Source organism: Bos indicus, chromosome 17 (assembly GCF_029378745.1).
Source record: "Bos indicus isolate NIAB-ARS_2022 breed Sahiwal x Tharparkar chromosome 17, NIAB-ARS_B.indTharparkar_mat_pri_1.0, whole genome shotgun sequence".
Classification (NCBI taxonomy): Eukaryota; Metazoa; Chordata; class Mammalia; order Artiodactyla; family Bovidae; genus Bos; species Bos indicus.
Genome location: NC_091776.1, coordinates 56,379,081 through 56,403,948, shown reverse-complemented (window position 1 = coordinate 56,403,948; position 24,868 = coordinate 56,379,081). Strand labels below are relative to the sequence as shown.

Below are 24,868 nucleotides of genomic sequence, written 5' to 3'. Positions count from 1 at the left end.
AATTTGAATAGTTTAGTATGATCCTTTTTAAGGACACAAAGACAGATGAATTGGGCTCATTATCATATTTCCCATTATCTAAGTAATTATTTGAATCACTCACTGTTCACTGGACATTTGGAAATGGGTATAGACTTTCAGGTACCCTGATGTCCCTTGATGATGGTAGGTAATGATTAGCTGTATTATACTCAGAAAATTTATGGACAGAGAAAGTAAGGGGTTTACCCCAATAATATAGTAGTGTCAGTTAGGTAGAGTTTGAACTGCTTTAGGAGCATAGCTATTTCTCTGACCTAGTGATGCTGCCTTTTTGGATCATCAGAGAGAAGGATGTATAAAAATCTCTGTAGTTCTTGCTCTAGAGTGCCTGAGTTTGCAAATCCTAAAATCATTTCTCCCTGATCTCCCATTTTTCTAATGAAAGAGCAATACCATTCAGGTAAAGAAGCACTCTCTAGAAATGGCTAGCAAATTGATTTTAATTGGAGTCCCAACTCTAACCAATTAGTGGTGGGATTTGAACCCAGGAAGTCTGGCTGTGAAGCTCGAGAATTTATCATCCAGCACTCCCAGCTTAGAAGACTCAATACCATGTGCTTCTCAGTATGTGACTCCTTTGGTATCTGACAGTTTTCACACTGTGTCACCATGGGGTACCTAGTATCCCAAGATTCTACTAGCCCCCAAGCAAAACCAGAGTCTGTATTCTGTTTTTCAATCACTAAGTTGTGTCCAACCCTTTGCAACCCCACGAACTGCAGCACGCCAGGCTTCCCTGTCCTTCACTATCTTCCAGAGTTTGCTCAAACTCATGTTCATTGAGTCAGCAATGCCACTGTATTTTGTACAGACTCCCTTTGCTCATATCAAATCACCTGGGGCAAGTCACTTGACCATCCTACATCTCAGCTTCATCACCTTTAAAATGCAATAATAACAGCTTCCCCTCCCACATTACCTGGCTGCTATTCATGTTCAAAAGAGACAATATTGTACAAAATTGGAACTTTATCAACATTCTAAAGAATTAGAACAGGAACAGGCTGGGAAATGTTGATTTTTTTTCTTGCGGGGGCTAGGATCTCATCTACCTCTTCCCTGCAAGTGATTCAATTCAGAGCCCCAATGTCATGACTAAGGATGGTCTCAAATATCTCCGACTACTTAAGGAGCCAGTTCTCAACGGCATTTCGAATAACATCAATTTCAGAGTGGGAAATAGTACCTGAGAGTGATCAGTGAGTGGGAAATCTGAGGCAGGAGGGAGGAAAGGGAACATATCTGAGCCTAGCCTTCCCTTTCCTTCACGTCCAAGCTCCCCAGTCCCTACCTCCACCTGCTGGCAGGGCAACCCAGTTTAAGAAGGCAGCAAATGCATCTCTAGTTGTTGACCAGAAGGGGTCACTGCAGAGTGAGCAGTGCTCTCAGGCACTGTCACAAGCAGGCAGGCAAATATCCAAATCCAAATCCAAATGCAGATACATTTCTGGAAGGATACTCTGTTACTTCAGAGTTCGCACTGCCTTCCGCCTACCCTTTCTCTCATATCCTCCTCCGATTTTCTTTTAAAGAATTTCAGAAGTTCACAATGGTGCCCTGGTCCCTTGGGTCCCTATGGCTATCACCATCAGCAGGAAGTTTATTCCCGTGTCCAAGACACACTGCCAGGAGCTGGGAGGCCTTTAAGACTTGGCAAAGCCTCCTTCCAGGAATGTGAGGTCTGGGGAGTGGGAGTAACAACTCTGCTGAGATAAAAGGACTCCAAGGGAGAGATGGGCTAAGGGGGTCCCGCATGTCTTTCTTATTGAAAACCCTGGGGGTGAAGGACAGAAATTCTGCCCAGATCCTCTACCTCTAGGTCTTACTGTGATTCTAAACTTCCACTTTCTGAGACTAGGGTTGGACTGGGAGGGGGTAGAAGATGGAGAGAGAGACAGAAAAGTAACTATCCCCCTATAATCCTCCAATTTTCCCCTCAGATCCCTCCCCCAAGACCTTTCTTCTCCAAATGGGACTCCTCTCCTGAGACATGCAGTATTAAGAAAAAGTGGCTGCAGCAGAGTTCCCCAAGACTGGATGGAAGGGGCGGGATGGGGGCACTCTTTCCTTTGGATGAGTTTGGCAGCGGGACGTTGGGCTGGCTGTCTGTGAGGCACAAAGAGACATCCCTTAGAGCCGCATGCACAGATGTAACGCTGCACCCCTCTGCGGGCGGGGCCGGCTCGGCAGATGGCGAGAGGCCGAATTGGTGACGGATTGTCCATCAAATGGCACTTTCTGGGTGGTGAGGATCTCGCTTGGCACCCAGGCTCAAAGAGGAATTCAGAAGACTCCACCCCTACCGCTTTGCTGCTGTAGACAGTCCCTCTCAGAAGTGAGGCGGGGTCCGGGGGGGCAGGGTGACTTGGGTGGGTTGATTAAGTTTTTTCTACCTCCCTCAATAGAGGATCTTCTACAGGACTTGAGAAGGGGTTGGGTAAGGAGGTGGCCCGGCCCAGAGGGCACGCAAGAAAGGGTTGGGGCAAAGTCCGCAACGGAGGGGGAGGCGAGGGAGCTGGAAAGCAAGATCTCACGCCTGGTTCAGTTCGGGTGCCGGGATTGCTTTTCTCTGGGGTCAGCGCTGCAACTCCGTAGCCGCGGGGCCCTGGTGACAGGCGCACGCCCCGCCCTTTCTCCTCCCTAGACCTGCGGGCTTTTGTTATGCAGATGGCGGCAGGAGGCTGAGACAGAGGAGGAGGGAGTGGGTGGGGAGGAGGAGAGGCGGAGAGGGGGGAGGAAAGTGCAGCTCGCGCGACCAGCCTCCTCTTCCAACGTCACATTGTGAGAGAGACAAAACCCGGGCGCGCCGGAGCTCACACGCACACGCACACACACAGACGACCCCGGCGCCTCTTCTCTCCGGCGCTGCCGAGAAAGCCAGTCCTCCCTTCCTTTCCTGGGGCGCGGAGGCTCCGCCAGTCAGAGCGCAGCCCAGAGCTGACCCAGAAAGCGAAAGGAACCGGCGGACAAGCCTTCTTTCTCCCCTGCTGGCCCGGGCGGAGGCGCCCCATCCCCCGCCCTGAACCCCTGTCTTTCGCACCCCACCCTTCTCTGTTTCAAACGGACAGGGACCGAGCCCGGTGAGCCCCCTTTTGGAATCCACGTTTCAGCACTTCGGACAGCGCCCGGGAGCCCCGGGCCCTTTGGGTTGGCTATGGCGAGCGTTCAGCAAGGAGAGAAACAGCTTTTTGAGAAGTTCTGGCGAGGAACCTTTAAAGCCGTGGCCACCCCGCGTCCAGAGAGCATCATTGTCGCCAGTATCACGGCCCGCAAGCCGCTGCCAAGGTAATGACCTCCTGCTTAAGAGGGGAGACCCTGGCAGTCCCCCTTTTCTGGCCTGTGCCCCAAGCCCTGAGGGGTGGATGCAGGCAGCTGGGCCAGGGCGCCTGTCTTTTCCCATCACTACTCTGTATCTCCCGCTGGAACATGGGAACTAATTGCTTGTGTGAGGTGGAGGCTGTTGAGAAGGGACAGAGAGTCTTTAGGGGGAGCAATGCTCAACCGGCTGACCTGGCAGCTGCTGTTTGAGAGGCTTTGCTGTCTTTGGGTGGGTGGTGGTAGTGGGAGATGACTTGACTGAGAAACTTTTCTTGGTATCACAGAGCTCCAAGGACAGGGGGTGAACAAATGGTGGAATTGAGGCGGTCGGGGGTGCTGTACAAGAAAAGATGAAGATTGAACTAGCTCAAGCCTTGTTCAGATACAGTGGCACATTTCTATACTCAGCTCAGAAACTCGGGAGCTCTGAATGTTTTGACAAAAGCCCATATGCTGTTCCCTCAAATACACCCTAAACAGCACCCTCCTCTTTGCCTTTCTGGCTATTGCTGCTGCTGAATTACCTAGTCTCCAGCATCCAAAACCAGGACTCTGGGCTCAGGAGTCAGGGAGGAGCTCCCAAGATCAGGAAGATGATCTCAGAAGAGTTTAATCTGTTTTTTCAAAAAGAGTCTGATTGCTTTGAACTCAGGCAAAAGAGCCAGTCCTTATGTGGCGGTAGAGTAGTGTGATGGAGGGAGAGTGAGGGAAGAGATGAAAGAAGAGCAGAAAGAGGGTGAAGAAGATGTGGGGTGAAACAGAGAGGAGGTTGCGTGCAACAGAAGCATTCCAAGACAGAGAAGACCCAATTCTTTTCATAAACCATTCAGTTTAGAGGAGTTTGGGAATGAAAGGAAGAAGGCTGTGCCCTCTGTCAGGAAAAATCAAGGTTGTATGAAAACTCTCTTTTGCTGGTGTTGGAGGAGTGGTTGGGTGGGGGAAAAAGAAAGAAGTGGTCCAGGGAAGACCACTTAGAGGATTTATTAATCCTGACAGGCTTCATTAGGGAGTAGATTGATAACATGTCTGGGAAAGGGCTTCAGACAGAATGCCTGGTCTGGCACAGTTGCAGCTGAACTTTCCAGTGGGTGTACGGTGGAGGACTAACAGGGAGTCATATCTTAAGAATCAAACTCAGACTGGAGAACTTTTCATAGTCTGATAGGGACCTGGCTCATACAGGTCTTTAGAAAAATGGGTGTCCCATGTTGGAGAAGGGTGGACTAGAAACATGACAACCAGCAGGATGTAGCAGGCTGTAAGTGGCAGCAGGAGCAGCGAATATTTGTGTCTGGGATAAGGGGATATCCTCTGACACAGGCTGGAGAAGAGGAACAGTAACACCAAGTACCACCAAAAGCTGATGTTTCTCTGCTTAGAAGGAGGTCCTTTGTAGAGAGCTTTGATGTCAGTGGTTTTATCTTCCTGGGTTTCTGCCATCCATTCCACCTTCGGAGTGCACCTACTGTTGGCACATCAGTGCTGTGTTGGCCACAGAATATGCCCTTGTAAAAGGGACTGAAGGAAATTTCATTGGAAACTAGAAGTGTGGCAGTCGGTCCAGAGTCTTCTGCATATTTCAGGGGTGCAGGAAGAGGACAGCAGATTCCTGGTGGTATTTTAATTTAGATGAGCATACCTTATGTCCACCTTGCTTGGTACCTTCACCCTTTGTCTGTCAGTCTGTTAGTATCATGCCTTTTTTTCCTAGTCATACTCTCAATCATATTAATTGCTCACAAGGTTTCCCAACTGTCATGCTTTCTGAGGCTTTGTGCAAATCCTAATTTAATTCATATGAAACTCTTACAATAGCCAACCCTCCCCACCCAGGTATCATTTCACTCCTGGTATCTTTTACTGTCCCTAGTCTCCTACCCCCGGAAAACCCATTCCCGAGGTGAAAGTCTGAGCATTTAGCCCCTGAATTATATCATGCTGAAAGGATCGTCTTATTAAACAGGCGTGGCCTTTCTGTAGAATAGATTCCAGTTTTGTAGCTGTTACTCCTGGTTTGGGGTAGAGAGTGAGCAGGGAACATTTGTATTCAAGTCTTCGAGAAGGGCTGGGTTGGAGTTGTCTCTTAACAGACTGGCTACAAAACCTGAAACACCCCATTTTCACCCACACCATCCACATCCAGTGATGGTCAGTTTCTATCTCCTTTGTAATGTTCTGTACTTAATGATAAAAGTACCGTGTTTCTAAAGCAGAGTTCTTAGGAAGGAAAGAAACAGAGGCACAGGCATAGCATCATCTGGACCCAGCAGCTTCCTCCACAGGCAGTCTGGGGGCTTTGTCTCATCAGAAATGTTGTCTCCTTTCATGAATGAGGCCCAGCTCACAGTCATGCCAAAAGAGCTGGGGAAGGGGGAGGATGAACCTCCAGCCAGTCCTGTTTGTTACACACTTAATAGTTGTTTATAGATGAGGAATATCCCCTGAATGAACTTCCCCAGGATATTTTAAATCTATTTCTGAAGATAATTTAGTACCAGGATAGAAGCTTACATTCAATTCGTTGATTTCATACCAATATGCATACATCATACAACCTTTCTCCAAGCAAAGCACCCCCTGGTCCCTCTCCCTCTCCCCTTCTGTGAGGTATACTTGATGAGGCAATATCTTTATAATGTATCAAGTTGCAAGCAGATGTCTGACTCAAATGCCAGAACAGCATAGCAGAGTGGGAGGCAGTATATCACAGTGGTTAAAAGCTCAGAACTGAGCTTCACAGGAACCTGGATTCCCTGGTTCTGCCATTTAGCCAAGTGCCTTAGGCAAGTGGCTCTACCTAGTTGAGCCTATTTTGTCAGCTTGAAAATAGAAATAACAATAGTAGCCATCTCAGGCAGTGAGTTAGGAGAATTGAGTCAGGTGAAGCACTTCCCACAGTGTGAGGGACATAGTGATTGTTTAATACACATTGATTGTGTTTTTCCTGTCTATCCATTTCTCCCCCTAATAATGCTGACCATAAAAATTGTGAGTTTTCAACTCCTAACAGGCAACTGCATTGAAATGGAGTGGGTAGGATGAGAGCTGTCCAATATTTTCCTCCCTAAGTTCCCGTATTTCCTTCCGGTGGGGAAGGTTGGGCTTCCCAGGTGGCGCTAGAGGTAAAGAATCAGCCTGCCAAGGCAGGAGATGTAAGAGCTGCGGGTGCGATCTCTAGGTCAACCCACTCCAGTGCTCTTGCCTGGAGAATCCCATGGACAGAGAAGCCTGGTGGGCTACAGTCCATAGGGTTGCAAAGAGTCAGATACGACTGAAGTGACTTAGCACTCAGGGGAAGTTTAGCTGCTTTCTGATCCAGCACTTTCAATTGAGGGTGGTTGGAGGGCTGGTAAAGAACTGTCTGAATTCAGAATTGATTGGTACAGTATCCTTATGGATTATCCTTTCAGATTGTATAGCGATGACCAAGCACTGGCAGTCTAGCCAAGGTTCTAACTCCTTGAAAACCATAGTTTTAATCCCCTAGTCCATCAAATCTAGAGCGACTATATAATTTATAGTTCATATCAAAGGTAAAAAGGGTCATCTGTGAGTGGTTATTCCAGGATGGAGGCTCTAACGGGGGCTATGCCAGGCAAACCTCACCACCTACCAGGTGGAAGAGAGCCAGCATGAATCAACAAGGTACTTGGGATGTATGAGACTGCCTCTTTTGACCCTACCAAAGAAGTATAGTAATTTTCCCGGCACTAATTAATTCTCTTTTTAAATTCCTTAGCCCAGAAAAGTTTATATCCAAGAAGTTTAGGCTCAGAGTGGGTAATCTAGTGTTGCAGGCCAATTCAAACTGTAATAATAATCATATCAATGAAGAGTAGTTGAAGACAATAAATATGTAACTTTTGTCTGTAATTAGCATATCAATTGTTCATAGATACAGGAGTGTTTATAAAGGGCTAGAGAGGTGACCCCACCCCCCTTAAATAAAGTAAGCATTCCCTTTCCTATTTTTTTGGCAAGCTATTAATTTATTTCAAAAATCCTTTCCCTACATAATAGTCCAGAAGCAGACTTCAGCCCAATTCCTGTCTAAAGGATCATAAATTCCAAACTATCAGAGATTTTACTGCAAAAAGGGAAAGATAGCCAAATTGTTAGGCAGGGAAAATGCCTCTGAATCATTTAATTCAAGACTCCCCTTCATGCCAAGAGATCAGTTAGCACATTTGTGCTGACTCTGTCTTTGGGAGCAGAGTAAGGGGCTGATGGGAGGCCATTTCCTATGGTTAAGAGCCAATAGACAAAGGTCAGGGAAAATGCTTGTCCGGCGATGAATGAACGTTTTCTCTGCAAAAGGAGTGTTACTGTTTGGGTCAAGCCTTTCTCCTTCTGAAAGGTGAATTTGGTGAATGCTGTACAGGGTCAGTGAGGGGATCATTTCTGACACTGCCATATTCACTTGGCAACCGTGCTGTCTTAGAGACCCAGGCTGCGGTAAATGTTCAATGAAACTTACGTGCATTAATTGAATGAGTACACATGACCCAAACTCAGCATCAGATTAGCCCTCTCCAACCCAAACCCATCCTGACAGGTTGAGGACGCTGATCAGTGCAACCTGGGAGACTGGGAGACAGACAGACAGACACACACACACACACACACACACTGCAAATAGATTTGATTCTAGCAACCCCCTCCAGTATTCTTGCCTGGAGAATCCCCATGGACAGAGGAGCCTGGCGGTCCACAGTCCACGGGGTTGCAAAGAGTCAAACATGACTGAGCGACTAAGCACAGCACAGCACAGCACAGCACAGTGTCAGAATGAAGCTCTCTAAATATAGAGATCTGTGTGGTTGGCTGAGTGGCCCTGTAGGCTGGTCCATGGACAGGAGGTTGAACTTAATCCCACCTGGAAGTACTTTCCAAACCTATATGAGTCCCTGTTAACTCCAGGCCACCACAGAGGTGGGGACATCTCTTCCATCCTATAAATGAGAATGAAAGTCTGGGTTAGGTGCCTTCTGCTCCATGGGCACCTTGGTCATCCTGCAAGGGCAGTACACACTTTTTAAATTATCCTTTCTTTCAGAGTGGCTCAATTTACCTTCCTGTGAGGTGGACGAGTTCGCAGGGGCTTAACAAAACCAGAGTTCAATACTTACTTATTACTAAGACTTTCTCTGAGGTGCGAGAGACTATTTCTGGGGTGGAAGAGGTAGGGCAATAAAGAGCCTGGGCTCTGAAGTCAGATGTACCCAGTATGACATCCTGCAAGGCTACTTCCTAGTTTTTGAATCTGCTAGTCACTCTACCTCTCCATGCCTCAGTTTCCCCATAGATAAAACACTCATTTCCCGGGGTTGTGGTGAGATCATTCTCACTACAGTTGCCTAAAAGAGCCAGTGGAGATTTGTACAGAGCTGTTTTAAAAATTCAACAGGCCCCCAAGGCAAACTAATTAAAAGAATTGTTTCCTTTTACTGTTTGCAGACACTCACTGGCTCCAGTGGCTTTTGGCAAGCACCCTGACCTTCTCAATCTCAGTTTCCTCATCTGTACAATAGGGCTAATAATAGCAGCCACCTTCAAGAGCTGTTGGGAGGACTGAATGAACTAATTTATGGAAAGCTGCTGTTTGGCACGCTGTGAGGGCTCCATCAATGTTAGCTCTTACTATTAATAATAAATGATCGTTCTTATTATTACTACGTGCCAGGCCCATCGGGGAGGAAAAAATGAATGAAATGCAGTCTTTTCATTTGAGGGCCTTGGAATTTAGCAGCAATGGGAGACATAAGCATGAGTGCGTGTGTGTGAGGCAGTCTTAGCACTGTAATGTAGATAGGAATAAAGAAAGGGGGATGTGGAAAGTCAGAGAAAGAGATCCTCAGTGAAGCTTGGAATCCTTGCTTATCATCATACTGTAATTGTTAGTTATCTCAGCTGTGAAATGGGAATGATTCTTTTATTTCATCAGTATTACCTACAAATGCAAGGAATGATCAGAATGAATAAGGCCTTTATCCCTTGTAGAGTATCAGGAAAGAGCTTTTCTTTTTCCAGAATCTTTTTATGGGGCTAAACTCTCAGGTGGGAGAAGGGGGGCATTATTTGTGGGGATCTTAGTCAGTGCTAATGAAGGGGGCCTGTAGGAAGGAACTGCCCTTAAAATCTCCCAACTGCCCTGTCAGCGGCTGAAGGATACAGTCTCGGGCTTGGGCCATTAGGTTTCTTGTCCTTCATGGTCCAGTTCTGGCTAAAACGAAATCCAGTCTGCATTCCTCAAGCAGCCACCGACAGTGGGGTGATCAGAGTGAGCCCGTACATGTCAAAGAGAAAATAAACCAATGGGAAATGAACGCACAAAGTGGAAGAAGCTGCATGTGACTAAAAACCAAAGCCATACTCTCATTCATTCATTTAGCAGATTTCTTGAGGTCCTTCTCAGTACAGCAATGAATAGCATGAAGCCCCCTGCTCTCATGGGGGAGAAAAATAATAAAGAAAGAAAGAAATAATATAAGGTCAAGTGGTAGTAAGTGCTTAAAAGAAGAATAAAGCAGAACAAAGGGCTAAAGGGTGAGAGAGTGGATGGCATTATTGGATGGGAGTGGGCCAGGTACCTGGAGATGGGAAAGAGTCAGCCATGAGGATTACTGGAGGAAAGTGTTTGTGGGAACAGAATATACCAAGGCCCTGAGGTGGAGCAGTTTGATATATTTGAGGAATAACAAGGAAGTTGATGTGGGCAGAGCAGAGTAAGTGTGGAGGAGACTGACAGGAGATGACTCCCTAGACATAGGCAGGAAACAGATCAAGCCTTGTAAGACATTTAAGGACTTAACAGGTCCTCAACACCTAGGCTAGGAGGATGGAGGGGGAGTCCCAGGGGCAGTCAGGGACCCGGGTCTGATCTGTTTTTCTTGGCTCCTCTCTCCCAACTCTAATGCAGCCAGGGATGACTTTGAAAAGCAGAGTCAGCTTCGCTGGGCCCCTCCATGCATTATAGACAAGCATGAAATTTACAATATCTCTGATTGTGATCAATCAGATTAGGAAATTGAAAAAGACATTGTTTAGACTTCCAAATAGCAGTGGCAAATCTTGTTCCCATGGTGGTGAGGGTTTGGTGTATCTCTCATATCCATGCATGCAAATCTAGACTATTTCTCTCACCTTCAGCCCCCCAGCCTCCCTTCACTGCACACCCTTGAAGCTACAGCCTATGCACTCTCTCTCTCTCTCTTTCTCTCTCTCTCGGTCTCTTTCCCTTCCTCCATCTCCATTGGAGATTTTGCTGAGGGAGCTCCCATATGCCACCAGCCTGTATGTAGAGCTCCGTGAAATAAAACACAGAATTAAGATGTCATAGAGACAAAGGCAAACCAAATACAGGAACAATGCCGAACCCTAAAACAGTCATTAAGTAATTCATGTCTACATTTGTCTGTTTAAAACAAATATTAAGATCCTCTGGACGCAAATGTCTCTCATCAGGAGAATCCCCTAGTTGCCGGATTCCCTGGGCTTACATCCTGTTGACAGGTTCGCTGAGCAGAAACACCAATGGATCACTGTACTCTAGCTTCATTAAAGTTAAGCTTAGGCAAGTGAGCTGGAATTTTACAAGACAGTTACCACTCCTACGGGAAGAGAGGTGCCATCTGGGCCTGACATGTGTGTATTCATGATATGTGTGTGCATTCTCTCATGGTGGGAATGTGTGTGCCAAGCTCCTTATGTTATTATGTGCCTAGCCCTGTGCTAAGCACGTTTCATCTGTCATCTGATTCCATCCTCACAGTAACTTAAAGAGAGAGGTATTTTTAAAGCCCATTTTTACAGATGAGGAAACTGAGGCTCAGAGAGTAGACATGACTTGCTCATGGGTATGTGGATGGTAAAAGTCATAATTGGGATAAAAGCCCAGAGCTTTTAACTGATACATTTATACTTAAGTGCCCTAGGTGACTAAGTGGTAAAGAGTCTGCCTGCCAATGCAGGAGGCACAAGAGACTTCAATTCGATACCTGGTTCAGGAAGATCCCCTAGAGTAGGAAACTGTAACTCACTCTAGTATTCTTGCCTGGAAAATTCCATGGACAGAGCAGCCTGGCGAGCTACAGTCCATGGGGTTGCAAAGAGTTAGACATGACTGAGCATACACACACACACACACACACACACACACACACACACACACACACACTTTGGAGAATAGGAAAACTGAGACCAGAGAGGTGAAGTGTGTCTTGTCCAAGGTCACATAATTTATAAGTATGAAACCAGGATCTTCACTCAGGTCTGCCCGATGACAGCTATGTTCTTCTCTGCCTGCAGCACATCCTGTCACTATAATTCAGATAAGGTCATGGGTGTTTTTGTTTTGTTTTAATCATCTTATTTTATGTCCAATCAGCTTAGGTAATTGCCATTGTGGTTCTCCCATCTCATACCACTGTCCGTAACTCTGTCTTCCTCTATCCTTACCCTCTATACCCATCTTCATATCAAACTAGAGGAACCTCTATGAAAAGTAAGTCAAACTCCCTACCCTCATCTAAAGCCCTCCATTACTGTCCCTTGGTTGGTAGAACTTTAGGCCCTTGGTAACTACAAGCCATGGTACCACTCCTGCCCACCTCCCCCAAGATTATTTCTAAAATGCTCCTTCTGCATTATTAACAATAGCTAGGATATGGAAGGCTGTCACCCTGCTTATTTAACTTCTATGCAGAGTATATCATGAGAAACACTGGGCTGGAAGAAGCACAAGCTGGAATCAAGATTGCTGGGAGAAATATCAATAACCTCAGATATGCAGATGACACCACCCTTATGGCAGAAAGTGAAGAGGAAAAAAAGCCTCTTGATGAAAGTGAAAGAGGAGAGTGGAAAAGTTGGCTTAAAGCTCAACATTCAGAAAACTAAGATCATGGCATCTGGTCCCATCACTTCATGGAAAATAGATGGGGAAACAGTGGAAACAGTGGCAGACTTTATTTTTTGGGGCTTCAAAATCACTACAGATGGTGATTGCAGCCATGAAATTAAAAGACGCTTACTCCTTGGAAGGAAAGTTATGAGCAACCTAGATAGCATATTCAAAAGTAGAGACATTACTTTGTCAACAAAGGTCCATCTAGTCAAGGCTATGGTTTTTCCAGTGGTCATATATGGATGTGAGAGTTGAATTGTGAAGAAAGCTGAGCACCGAAGAATTGATGCTTTTGAACTGTGGTGTTGGAGAAGACTCTTGAGAGTCCCTTGGACTGCAAGGAGATCCAACCAGTCCATTCTAAAGGAGATCAGTCCTGGGTGTTCTTTGGAAGGAATGATGCTAAAGCTGAAACTCCAGTCCTTTGGCCACCTCATGTGAAGAGTTGACTTATTGGAAAAGACTCTGATGCTGGGAGGGATTGGAGGCAGGAGGAGAAGGGGATGACAGAGGATGAGATGGCTGGATGGAATCACTGACTTGATGGACGTGAGTTTAAGTGAACTCCGGGAGTTGGTAAAGGCAATGGCACCCCACTCCAGTACTCTTGCCTGGAAAATCCCATCAATGGAGGAGCCTGGTAGGCTGCAGTCCATGGGGTGGCTAAGAGTCGGGCATGACTGAGCGACTTCACTTTCACTTTTCACTTTCATGCATTGGAGAAGGAAATGACAACCCACTCCAGTATTTTTGCCTGGAGAATCCCAGGGACAGAGGAGCCTGGTGGGCTGCCGTCTATGGGGTCGCACAGAGTCAGACACGACTGAAGCGACTTAGCATGCATGCGGCATGGGATCATTGGTTGAAGTGTACCTCTTCTAACAGACTGAAGAGGATGAGGACTGTGTCAACTTGTTCATTGGTTTATCTCTTTCACTTGATACATAGCAGGGGGTCAAACAAATGTTAATTAATTGCATGAATTGTAACTCTTTCTCCCCAGCAAATCATTTTCATACCTAAAAATGTGAACCATATAGAATTTCCAGTATTCAAAAATAGCAATGTTTCCTTTAATTCTTAGAACCCTTTGAATTACTGAGGGTAGAGGCCATATCTGTCTCCTTCTTTACTCTATCTCAGCATCTAGAACAGTGGCCCATGTTTGGGGGATCTTTAAATGTTTGTTGAGTGAATAGTGGAGGGTATGCAAATATAAGAGCATGGTACAGGTAAGGAAACTCAGAGACCTACACATGTACATCATCAGAATTTTAGAGCTAAAGGGATTTTAGAGATCATCCAGTCTCCTCATTTTACATGTGGAGGATGAAGGGATATGTTTTATAGTATTTATAATTATTGGAGCAACTGTACAGGTATAATTTATAAATAAATATACTTATATGAGGGTTTCATTCTCAAATATTTCTGAGAGAGATAAGAGATCAAAAGATCTCTGGGGCCTGCTCATGTAATTCAGTTCTTCATTTTGCAGATGGGGAAACTGAGACCCACCAAAGGGGAAGGATTTGCCTGAGGCCTTTACATAGTCTGAATCAGCCTGGGTGAGCTCTGGGTTCAGTGAAGTGCTGCTTGAGAGCATTATGTCACGGTTTGTGTGTCAGCTTCCCTGCTGTGATCAGGCCATCAGACACCACTCTCTCTTTCCCCTCGCTTCTCGCTGTGAGATGTGGCATCCTGCCCCATGAAGTCCTCTTGTGGCATATGCTGCCCGAAGCCTGGTCTGGGGATCCTGAAGAGACGTCCATCTGTACTCAGCCTGTGTCTCACAGAGCAGGTGAACTGCTCTGGCTGTTCCCGGGATCATATTTCAGAGCTTTCAGCCAGTAAGAAGGCTTTTCTTTGGCCAGCCTCCCTTTCAAGGCCAGATGGCAGGTGGTTCTGGGGCCCAGCCCACTCCCATAGAGGGTAGGTAGGCTCAGGGCAACTCTTTACATGTGGACAGTTGTTTCTAGCAGGAAGCCATCACAACAGTGGCACATCCTAGTGCCCAGCTCCTGATAAGTCAGTGTCAGTTCACTGTGGCGTTTAGTCTTCAGTCAAGTAGGGAAGGCCATAGGGGACATTTGAGGAACTTGAATGCAGCCTCTTTATTTTATAAGTGGGGAGACAGGGGCACAGAGTGTGCAGGACCCTGTGTGGAGCACCAGAATGTAAATGCCAGAGGTATAGCTGACATATGGGTCACGTGACACCTAGTTCTAAGATGCCACTCTGCTCGGAGTTCCCTGGAGAAGAAGGCAGAAAAATTAATTCATTCCCATTTTACAAGTGGGACAATTGAGGCTGACAGACATGAAATGCCTTGCCTTAAAGTAACATCATGAAATAACGACACATTATTATTGTGGTGGTAGTGGTGGTTTAACTATTACTGTTGGTCTTATTTGAGTCTCACAACAGTTAAGAGACTGTTTTATGTCCATTTTGCAGAAGAAGAAACTGAGGCTCAAGGCCTTGTAAAGACCCAGAATAAATGCCAGTTCTCTTGATTCTAGGTTCAGTGTCCCTATCCCACTGCAGACAAAAAGTGTAATCCAAGAAACGTGTGCCCTGAGCATGGCTCTACTAGGCAAGGGGAGGACGGGCACGCCCACCTGTGGTCAGTGACCAGGCTGCATTGCCAGTGTCACCCCCTTAAAACCCCTTTCTTTCTCTACACTGAGTGTACCAGCCTCAGGCCCTTTTCAGCTGCCCCAGTGTGTGCCTTTTCCTGAGTGGAGGCATTCCCTTAGAGTGACATCCCTTTTAATGGCCAAGGAGGGAGGGAGAGTTTGGAGTAGAACCCTAAGAGTACAAGGGGGTGCTCAGAGCTCAGGGGCCTTAGGAGGAAGCTTACCTCATCATTGAAGGGGCCCAATAGAGGGAAATCAGCCTCCAAACTTCAGTGGACGAAGCATAAGTCTAGAAACCTTCCTTCTTCCACAGGAAAGGCTATGTATGACCCCTGCCCCCAAGAAAAGACATGTCGCCACTATGAGAGACTATAGTGCCACCACTATAAAAGACACTTAAGAGTCTTTTCATCCCACACTCTCTAACTTCATCTTATGGAACGAATCCAACCCAGAGTAGTTAAGTAACTTGCCTAAAGCCTCACAAGCAATTAGTGCCATGGACAGTGCGTTCATCACAGAGCATCAGTGGGCTCCGGGGAAGAGGAAAAGATCCAATATGATTGCCATCCACTGCCTGTACCTATCCATATTCCAAAACACTGGCTGGACCTACAGTGTCTATCAGATCAGATCAGATCAGTCGCTCAGTCGTGTCTGACTCTTTTCGACCCCATGAATCACAGCATGCCAGGCCTCCCTGTCCATCACCAACTCCTGGAGTTCACTCAGACTCACGTCCATCGAGTCAGTGATGCCATCCAGCCATCTCATCCTCTGTCGGCCCCTTCTCCTCTTGCCCCCAATCCCTCCCAGCATCAGAGTCTTTTCCAATGAGTCAACTCTTTGCATGAGGTGGCTAAAGTACTGGAGTTTCAGCTTTAGCATCATTCCTTCCAAAGAAATCCCAGGGCTGATCTCCTTCAGAATGGACTGGTTGGATCTCCTTGCAGTCCAAGGGACTCTCAAGAGTCTTCTCCAACACCACAGTTCAACAGCATCAATTCTTCGGCGCTCAGCCTTCTTCACAGTCCAACTCTCACATCCATACATGACCACTGGAAAAACCATAGCCTTGACTAGACGAACCTTTTTTTGCAAAGTAATGTCTCTGCTTTTGAATATGCTATCTATGTTGGTCATAGTTTTCCTTCCAAGGAGTAAGCGTCTTTTAATCTCATGGCTGCAGTCACCATCTACAGTGATTTTGAAGCCCAGAAAAATAAAGTCTGCCAATGTTTCTACTGTTTCCCCATCTATTTCCCATGAAGTGATGGGACTGGATGCCATGATCTTTGTTTTCTGAGTGTTGAGCTTTAAGCTAACTTTTCCACTCTCCACTTTCACTTTCATCAAGAGGCTTTTTAGTTCCTCTTCACTTTCTGCCATAAGGGTGGTGTCATCTGCATATCTGAGGTTATTGATATTTCTCCCGTCAATCTTAATTCCAGCTTGTGCTTCTTCCAGTCCAGCGTTTCTCATGATGTACTCTGCATAGAAGTTAAATAAGCAGGGTGACAATATACAGCCTTGACGTACTCCTTTTCCTATTTGGAACCAGTCTGTTGTTCCATGTCCAGTTCTAACTGTTGCTTCCTGACCTGCATACAGATTTCGCAAGAGGCAGGTCAGGTGGTCTGGTATTCCCATCTCTTTCAGAATTTCCCACAGTTTATTGTGATCCACACAGTCAAAGGCTTTGGCATAGTCAATAAAGCAGAAATAGATGCTTTTCTGGAATTCTCTTGCTTTTTCCATGATCCAGCAGATGTTGGCAATTTGATCTCTGGTTCCTCTGCCTTTTCTAAAACCAGCTTGAACATCAGGAAGTTCACATCTATGTCTGTGTGTCTACAGTGTCTAAGGCCCTTTTGTAAATTAACTCTCAGACTAACCCCAGTGGTGGTTTGAATGCAGGAACTGTAGACTGTGGTCTAAGTGCTCTTAGATGCTTTGACGTTTTCCAGTTTGTGGCTTGGGCAAGATGCCATCAAAGCCACCTGATGTTTGCGCTCCCCACTCTGGTCCACACGTCCCTGTTTCCTTCCCTCTCCTTGGAAAGTTGTCCTGCTTAGCATGCTCCACCCATCCTGCTCATCCAACCCTAAGGAAGGCATCAACTCCCATTCCATTTGCCAAGAAAATACTGCTGTGATACATGTCAAGGGAGAAGTGTTTCACAGTTGGATGAGTTCTGGCTCTGTAGTTAATAAGCTTCAGTTTGAATTCTATCCCACCATCTATTAGCTGTATGATTTTGAGCAAGTCACGTCACTACTCTGAGTCTCAGTGCCCTCATCTGTATCATGGTGACAAAAATCTCTAACTTGAATAATTGTTGGTTTCTCGCTTGACTATTTTGAATGGTTGCCCTAGGACATTAAGACTTATGTTCAGCAGAGAATCATTTTGGTAGAGGAAAAGTACCAAAAGACAATGTGATTATTCTAAATCTCAGAGCTCATGGGTTCCTATTATACAGATGGAGAAAGTAAGACTCAGAAAGGAAAAGGTACTTGCCTGCCCAGAGTCAAACAGTGAATCAGAACTCAGGTCCCCTCACTCCCAGGATTCACTCCTCTGCCTCATTGAGCTCATGAATGTCAGTGTTTCAACTCTTCATGTGTCAAAGTTTTAACTCCTAACCATAGTTTCTGATTACTTACTATACGCAAAATGCTTTATCTGCAGTATATCACTTAATCCACTGAACTATAAGGCAGTTGTATATTATGACAATTTCCATTTTGTAGATGGGAAAATTAAGGATCAGAAGGTAAATAACTTGTCTAAGCTCACATAGCTAAGTGATGTCAGAAGTGCCATTTGAATCCTGTGCTGGTAACTCTTACTAGCTCTGGTTGGAAATACCTGCTCTGCCAATCTCCTGATATAGGAAGGAAAGGTCAAAAAAATTAGGGGCACCATACGGAAACAAGGAAGTTCTTGACAAGCTGTTTGCATTGTTCCATCCCAGTGCCACAGTGGTGCACGAGAGAGAATGTAGCTCAGGATGTATGCCCACTAGTACTGCCCGATTTTATTTTGGGGTGAGCAAACTCACTAAAGGAGTTTGATGCTACATTAATGAAGCAGCTTTCCTGGAAGCACGTTTCCCTAGAGAAGGAAGGGATATAAACAAGGAGAATAAGTTTTTCTTGAGTGAGAAATTTGGGGCTTATAATTGTAATAACTATCCCAAGCTGACCTGTTTAGGTGCTTCCATTATGCAATCATGGTCATTGTTCACAGGCACAATACTTCATGATTGCTGTGAACTTGACTGACACACTCACCTATACATCCATTAACCCATCATCTATTCCTCTATCCATTTATTTATCCATCCACTACCTAGGCATCCATCCATCCATCCATCTACCCTGCATTCATCAAGGAACCATTAGTTTGTTTATTCATAATTTCATCCACCCATTTATGTATTCTCCAGCTATTTGTTCCTTCATTCTTTCTCTATTTTCTTCTCCAACCCATCCATTCATTCAATCAACCAACCAACCAATATTTATGAGCACCTACTTTGTGTCTTCTTCACCATTTCCCTGTATTTATGGTAAAGTAAGTTTTATTAATTTCATTTAACAGATGATAAGAAATAGCAGCTTAAATAATTTATTTTTCAATACCTTACAGGCATAAATCCTGGTTGAACTTGTTCTCCCAATCTTAATTCTCTTTTAAGACACCTGAAACATCGTGGTCCCAAGGAATTTAGACATCTGAGATTTGTTTGTTTTTCCCTAAGGCCTTTTGCTATTGAGATTTAAATGATTGTACTTATTCATTTTTATCAGAAACAAAGAATCACAATTGCTATGATCCTTTTTTAAAACTTGTGCAAAGGGATTTCACATCTGAAATCCCTTCTGATTATCCATTCATACCTTCACCCAGGACTGAGTTTCTACTATATGTAAAGCATCAGTCAGTTCAGTTCAGTCACTCAGTCATGTCCGACTCTTTGTGACCCCATGAATCACAGCACGCCAGGCCTCCCTGTCCATCACCAACTCCCGGAGTTCACCCAGACTCACGTCCATCGAGTCAGTGATGCCTAGTAATAGATAAAGATTACTCTCAAGTTGCTTACATTCTAGTAGAAGAGACATGTCTATAAATAACTAGCAATTAGCAGGGCAGGAGTTAAGTTTGTCAAAAAGAGAGTTGAAGTCTGAACAGGTAAAGCGGCTGGCCAAAGGTTAACAAGTTAGTAGTAATGCCATGCAATTTTGCTGCTGCTGCTAAGTCACTTCAGTCGTGTCCGACTCTGTGTGACCGCATAGATGGCAGCCCACCAGGCTCCCCCGTCCCTGGGATTCTCCAGACAAGAACATTGGAGTGGGTTGCCATTTCCTTCCCCTGTGCCTGAAGGTGAAAAGTGAAAGTGAAGTCGCTCAGTCGTGTCCAACTCTTAGCAACCCAATGGACTGCAGCCTACCAGGCTCCTCCGCCCATGCAATTTTAGGTATTTCCTATTGATAAACTAGGGCTTCCCTGGTGGCTCAGTGGTAAAGAATCTGCCTGCCAATGCAGGATATGCAGATCTCCTGGAGAAGGGAATGGCAACCCATTCCAATATTCTTGCTGGGAAATCCTGAGGACAGAGGAGCCTGGCAGGCTACAGTCCATGGGGTTGCAAAACTTAGTGACTAAACAACAACAATTGATAAACTAAGTTCTGTGCTGGGCCACTTGCAGATATCGCCTCACTGTATTCATACCCCAGTCCTGTGCAGTAGATACATACCACTGTCCCCATCTTGCAAATGGAAGTAAGGCTCAGACGCTTTAAGCAACCTTGCCAAAGTTACCACCTTATAAGGGTCAGAGTTAGGATTATAACCACTATACATGTTGCCACAGTCTTCTCTCTTACCCAACACTTTCTTCCCCAGAGGCAAGATATGGGGAAGCCTATATCTTCCCCATATCTTGCCTCTGGAAGATATAGTGAGGCCTAGCTGTTCTCCTATTTTCAAGTTTCTAGATGATCACTTCAGTGGAAGCTTACCCAAAGACAGCTCAAGCACAGGGAGAAGGGCCTGCCCAGCAGTGAGGCTGACCTCATGGGGCTGGGTGAAGTGTTGCCTGCGGGTAGTGATGGTCCTTTTTCACCCTGGGCAATTACTCAGGAGAGTCAGGCAGCGGGAAGGCCTTTCATGCCAGAAGTGCTCTTCCCTACAAGAGGATTATTGAACCTTCCATGAAGAGGGATAACCTTTCAAGACAAGGAGACAAGAGATATTGGTAGTTAACCATGTTTTCTTGTCCAGAACTAAACCCAGAGATGGCAATTCAGAGGACCACAGGCTGAATCACTGGTATTGAGGAAGGGCAGCGGAAAGTAGATACATGTTAAGCACAAGGTTAAGCATGATAGATCCTTGGTAAGCCCATTTCCTTGCACTAAACTTGTAGGGTGATTAAAAAGAGCCTTATATTGTGAGAACACAGGTCCAGAGAGGTATTTTGCTTGCCCAAGGTTGCCCGTCTTGACCATCAATTCATGTACGTTACCACGCAGACACTCATCATTTCTGCCCACGTGGCACCTTTTTGGTCCTGCAGCTCTCTCCCTCTTCCTCCTCACCTCCCCTCTTTTCTCCTCTCCTCAGCTCTCCACTCCCCAACAAAAACAATCTCTTTCTGCTCTGGAGAAATCTTTTTTCTTTTGTGTTTCTTCAGGACTTTCTCCTAAGTCCATAAATCCCCTTCCTTAAAGGCTTTGACTTTTATAAAAAGCAAAAGCTAAAAACACTCTCATATTCTTCCTTTTTTCAACCCTGACACATGCCTTCACTGAGGCAAGGAGGGTAGAACCCATGATTTGCTTAAACAGTAAAAAAGAAAAGGGGAAAATGTGGGGAGGGAAAAACACATAGATCAATATGTCAAAGTAGTATCCCATTTTCATGCAATATTTCCTTTAAGGCCCTTAAGCTTTTGAGATGGGTGCTATTAAATCACCTCCAGTTAACAGATGGGGAAACACAGGTTCAGAAAGATTATGTGATTTCTCCAAGGTAACACAGGGAGGAAGTCGATCCAAGATTCAAACACAAGCTTGTAAGGGCCCAGTAGTCAAGATTTTAATACTATGTTCTACTACCTGTGAGAAAAATAATACCAAAATTGTCCAAAGATGAGAATTGACTTGCCCAAGATCATGCAACAAGTCAGAAGAATGGGAGCCAGTTTTGCTGATCAGAGGCCTATCAGTCAATACATACATACAATGAGCACCACCGGCAGGATCTGGGCCTATGTCCATGCAGTTCAGTCTCTAAGGAGGTTACACTCAACACCCAAGAATAAAGTTGAGAGGAAAGAGCTGTTCGTTAGAGAGTTGGCCAAACTACAGACCTATACAACTGAGTGAGTAAGGGCAGGATGGCAAAGTTCCATAGAGAGAGTCAAGAGCTTCAGTCAGCCGAATTACTGTGTTGAGATGGGCATATGGGGCTACGTCTGAGACGAATGACAAAGAGTGCTTTGATCCATTAGTGATGTCTGTCATTGGTGCAAGAAAGCAAAGTGGCAGGATGCATGCTATATATTTATCTTTCCCAGGAAGGGAATGCTACAGCTTTGGGAAGGATCCGATCAACTATTGATACTAAACACTGAACACTTTGGTGCCATACGTTTTCCATTCATTGTTTCAATTAATGGTCATCATAAAACATCCCTCCCCTTATTATACAGATAAGAAAGCAGAACCTCACAAAGGGAAAGTGACTTGCCCAAGGCTAAAGAAGCTAGACAGTGGCTAACCAGCTCTGGTAACTACTGTTAAATACATAAACCATTGGGTTGATTAATAGAAATGTCAATAGAAGAGCAATCCTGGAACCAGTTAATTAGTGTGTGAATGTATATGGCCAGAGGGCTTTGTATTGTTTATCAGCCACTAGCACAGGACCCAGGACAAAACTGATACCCAATCCATATTTACTTAGAACTATGAATAGGCATTGTATTATATACCCCAGGAGGGGTGGTTTAGAGAGTAAAGAGATTTCACTGCACTTGTAATGGGAAAGTATCTAGTTCAGTGCTTGGCACAAGCTAGGACTACAGTAAATATCTGTTGAATCAACAAGTGCTAGAGGAGTTGGCTACTGGGTGGGATTCAGAAGGCAAGACAATCTTGGTGAAGACAGGATTCAAGGGCCACCCTGCCCACTGCTGATCCTCAAGATGCCATGTTAAGTGGACACATGTCATGATCTCCTTAGGCAAGTCAGGGAGTTGAAGGAGGACAAGGGGTGTCCTGTACCCAGGGAGTTATTTCTGGCTTTGTGTTCTGCCAACAGGATGTTAGGAGGCTGAAGGAGACAGATCTGCTGCTGTGGGCTCTGGAATTCAGAGCCAGGGCGATGCATGCCAGCTTCATCGTGCCTGGAGCACCTGAGTGCTTTGCAGAGCAGGGAAGCAGCAGGGAGGGTTGGCCTCAGGAAGTCCAGTCTTCTCCCACCACATCTTTTCCCAGCTGTGTCCAGCCTCTGTTAAGTTTGGGGTTATTTATCAGCAGAATTGGCACATTATTAAAAGAGTTTCAAATTATGAAAGCTCTGTGATATGGGTAGAACTATTTTTTTTTCTATTTCACAGAAGAAAAAAAAAACAAGACTGATAGAGTTCTTTGGAATAATAATAATGTGTGAGTCAGACATTATACTAAGAATTTCCTATATACTAACTCATTAAAGCTTCACAGTGCCCTATAAGATGGGGAATATTCTTATCTCTCTTTTGCAGAAAAGGAAACTGAGGTTCAGGAAGGTCAAAATGTCATCAAATGCAGTCCTATCTGATTCCGGAGCCCATGTGTTTAACCTCCGTGCTATACAGGATCTTTGTCAATCAGTTAACTAGTTTAGTAATTAAGAATTTACTTTTATATAGTGTTTTACATTTTTCAAATATTTTATGTACATTTGAGCCTTTGAGCCATGCTCTAGTGCTTTAATACTATAAGGTGGGTGGAGCAGGTATCCTTTTTCTTCACATCTTTTGACACATCAAAAACGGTGCTGGGAGTTAGGAAGGTACTTTCTGCTCTGCTCTGACTCTCCTTGGTACAGTGTGTATGATGTCTGATACTTTGAACTGCACAGCCAAGCAGCTCCAGCCCTTGTACCGTTTTACTTATATGTTTCACTTCCCCAGGCCTCAATTTTCTCATCTCTAAAATGAGGGGAATGATCTTCTTCCAATAAAATTACTGTGAGCAGTGGAGATGATAAATTTGAAAAGAGCCTAACATGTCAGACACATCAAAGAAGCACCTAGATGCACACCTCTTCGTCTGCCACTTTATAGGAATGAGCAAATACTTCTCTTGTTGGTTCTCTTTAAGGATTGTTATTGTTGTTTAGTTACTAAGTTGTGTCCAACTCTTTGCAACCCTATGGACTGTAACACAGCAGGCTCCTCTGTTCACCATCTTTCGGAGTTTGCTCAAATTCATGTCCACTGAGTCGGTAATGCTATCTAACAGTCTCATTCTCTGCTGTCCCCTTCTCCTTTTGCTTTCAATCTTTCCCAGCATCAAGGTCTTTTCCAATGAGTCAGCTCTTCGCATCTGGTGACCAAAGTATTGGAGCTTCAGCTTTATCAACAGTCCTTCCAATGAGTATTCAGGGCTGATTTCCTTTAGGTTTGCCTGGTTAGTGTGGACATGTGTAACAAGATGTAATTAGTTACAGTTAGTCATCTATAACTAAGGAGGAGCACCATTTATTCTTAGCACCCTTGCTTCCCTCCTGCACAACTAATCACTAGAAAGAAAGGGTCTCAGACCCAGGAGCCATGAAATGTCCAATATATTTAACCCCAGTGGACCCCATGTTTTCAGTGACCAGTTCTGTATTAAAGACCATAATGGTGTTGATCTCCGTTTGGGTAATTCCAGACCAGAGCTTTAGCCAGGATTGGGTTAAACTATTTCTAGGTATGAGATACATCTCCTAGAAAAGAGAGGCAAGAAGAATAACACAGAAAATGTATTTACTATTGGAGCCTAGTTTGCGATTACAAGTCATCTTGCTGTGGACGGCCCCATCCTTGGGCTGTAATTATGCCTGTTCTGAGTTTTCTCCAGAAACAGCTAGAGATGAAGGCAGTCTTCCAGAACCTAACCTAAATGAAAGATTAGCATTCTCCATAGTCATGGGGTTGTTTGCTCGGTGGGAGAACCTGGGAGGCAGTGTAGCTGGAGAGATGGGGACTTCCTTTCACATCTCATCTTCTTTCTTAGGAATCCCTCAGACCCACTGGAGGCAATTCCCAGAACTCCCTTTTCCCAAGGAACATAATCTCTCACCATGAGAAAGCATCTGCTGGCTACTTATACCATTTAGACTCAAAGAATAAGCAGAATAGATATAATCTTGAAGATATACAAGAAGGTCATTAAATAAAAAGTGAAGTTTAGGTAGGCAAAAATAGCAGCTACATGGGATCTCCATGGCTTAACATGATCCAGTCCTTTCTTGTCCATATCTTAGTCCTATATGGGTTGAAGAAGGGCTTTGCTTCATAAGGCCATACAGGGACCTACCTCTGTAACATGGCTTCCAGGCTATGATCCAGCTAGAAGACAAGGAAAGTGAACCAAGGCGGAGAGGTCACACTTGCTCTTAACTGCTTCTGCTTTGAAGTGATCCATTCCTTCTATTTATATTCCACTGGTGAAAGCTAGTTACAGGGCCCCTCCTACATGCTACAAGAACTAGACAGGTAATTTTGTAGCAGGTCTGGGTAGAAAGGGAAGGGAATTTGATGCCGTCCTCTCCCATACACAGAAACTGCCTTTCATTCCTGGAATCACAGCCTGAAGCCTCTCTGATAAGCTCTTTCTCCATATAAGAGGAAGAAGGCAGGAAAAACGACAGTCACTATTTACTGAGCATTTCCTGTGTTCCAGGCACTGTGGTGA

The 24,868-nt window shown here is 45.0% G+C and overlaps 1 protein-coding gene across 1 annotated transcript in view; it reads left to right on the top strand.

The window, feature by feature from the left end:
- The first annotated feature begins 2,781 nt into the window (after positions 1 to 2,781).
- The window catches only part of SRRM4 (serine/arginine repetitive matrix 4), a 172,349-nt gene continuing 150,262 nt past the window's right edge, over positions 2,782 to 24,868 (top strand). Inside the window, exon 1 of the mRNA XM_019977446.2 lies at positions 2,782 to 3,327. Within this exon, the coding sequence (XP_019833005.2) occupies positions 3,197 to 3,327 (131 nt within the window). The 5' untranslated portion in view covers positions 2,782 to 3,196. The remainder of the gene's footprint in view (positions 3,328 to 24,868) is intronic.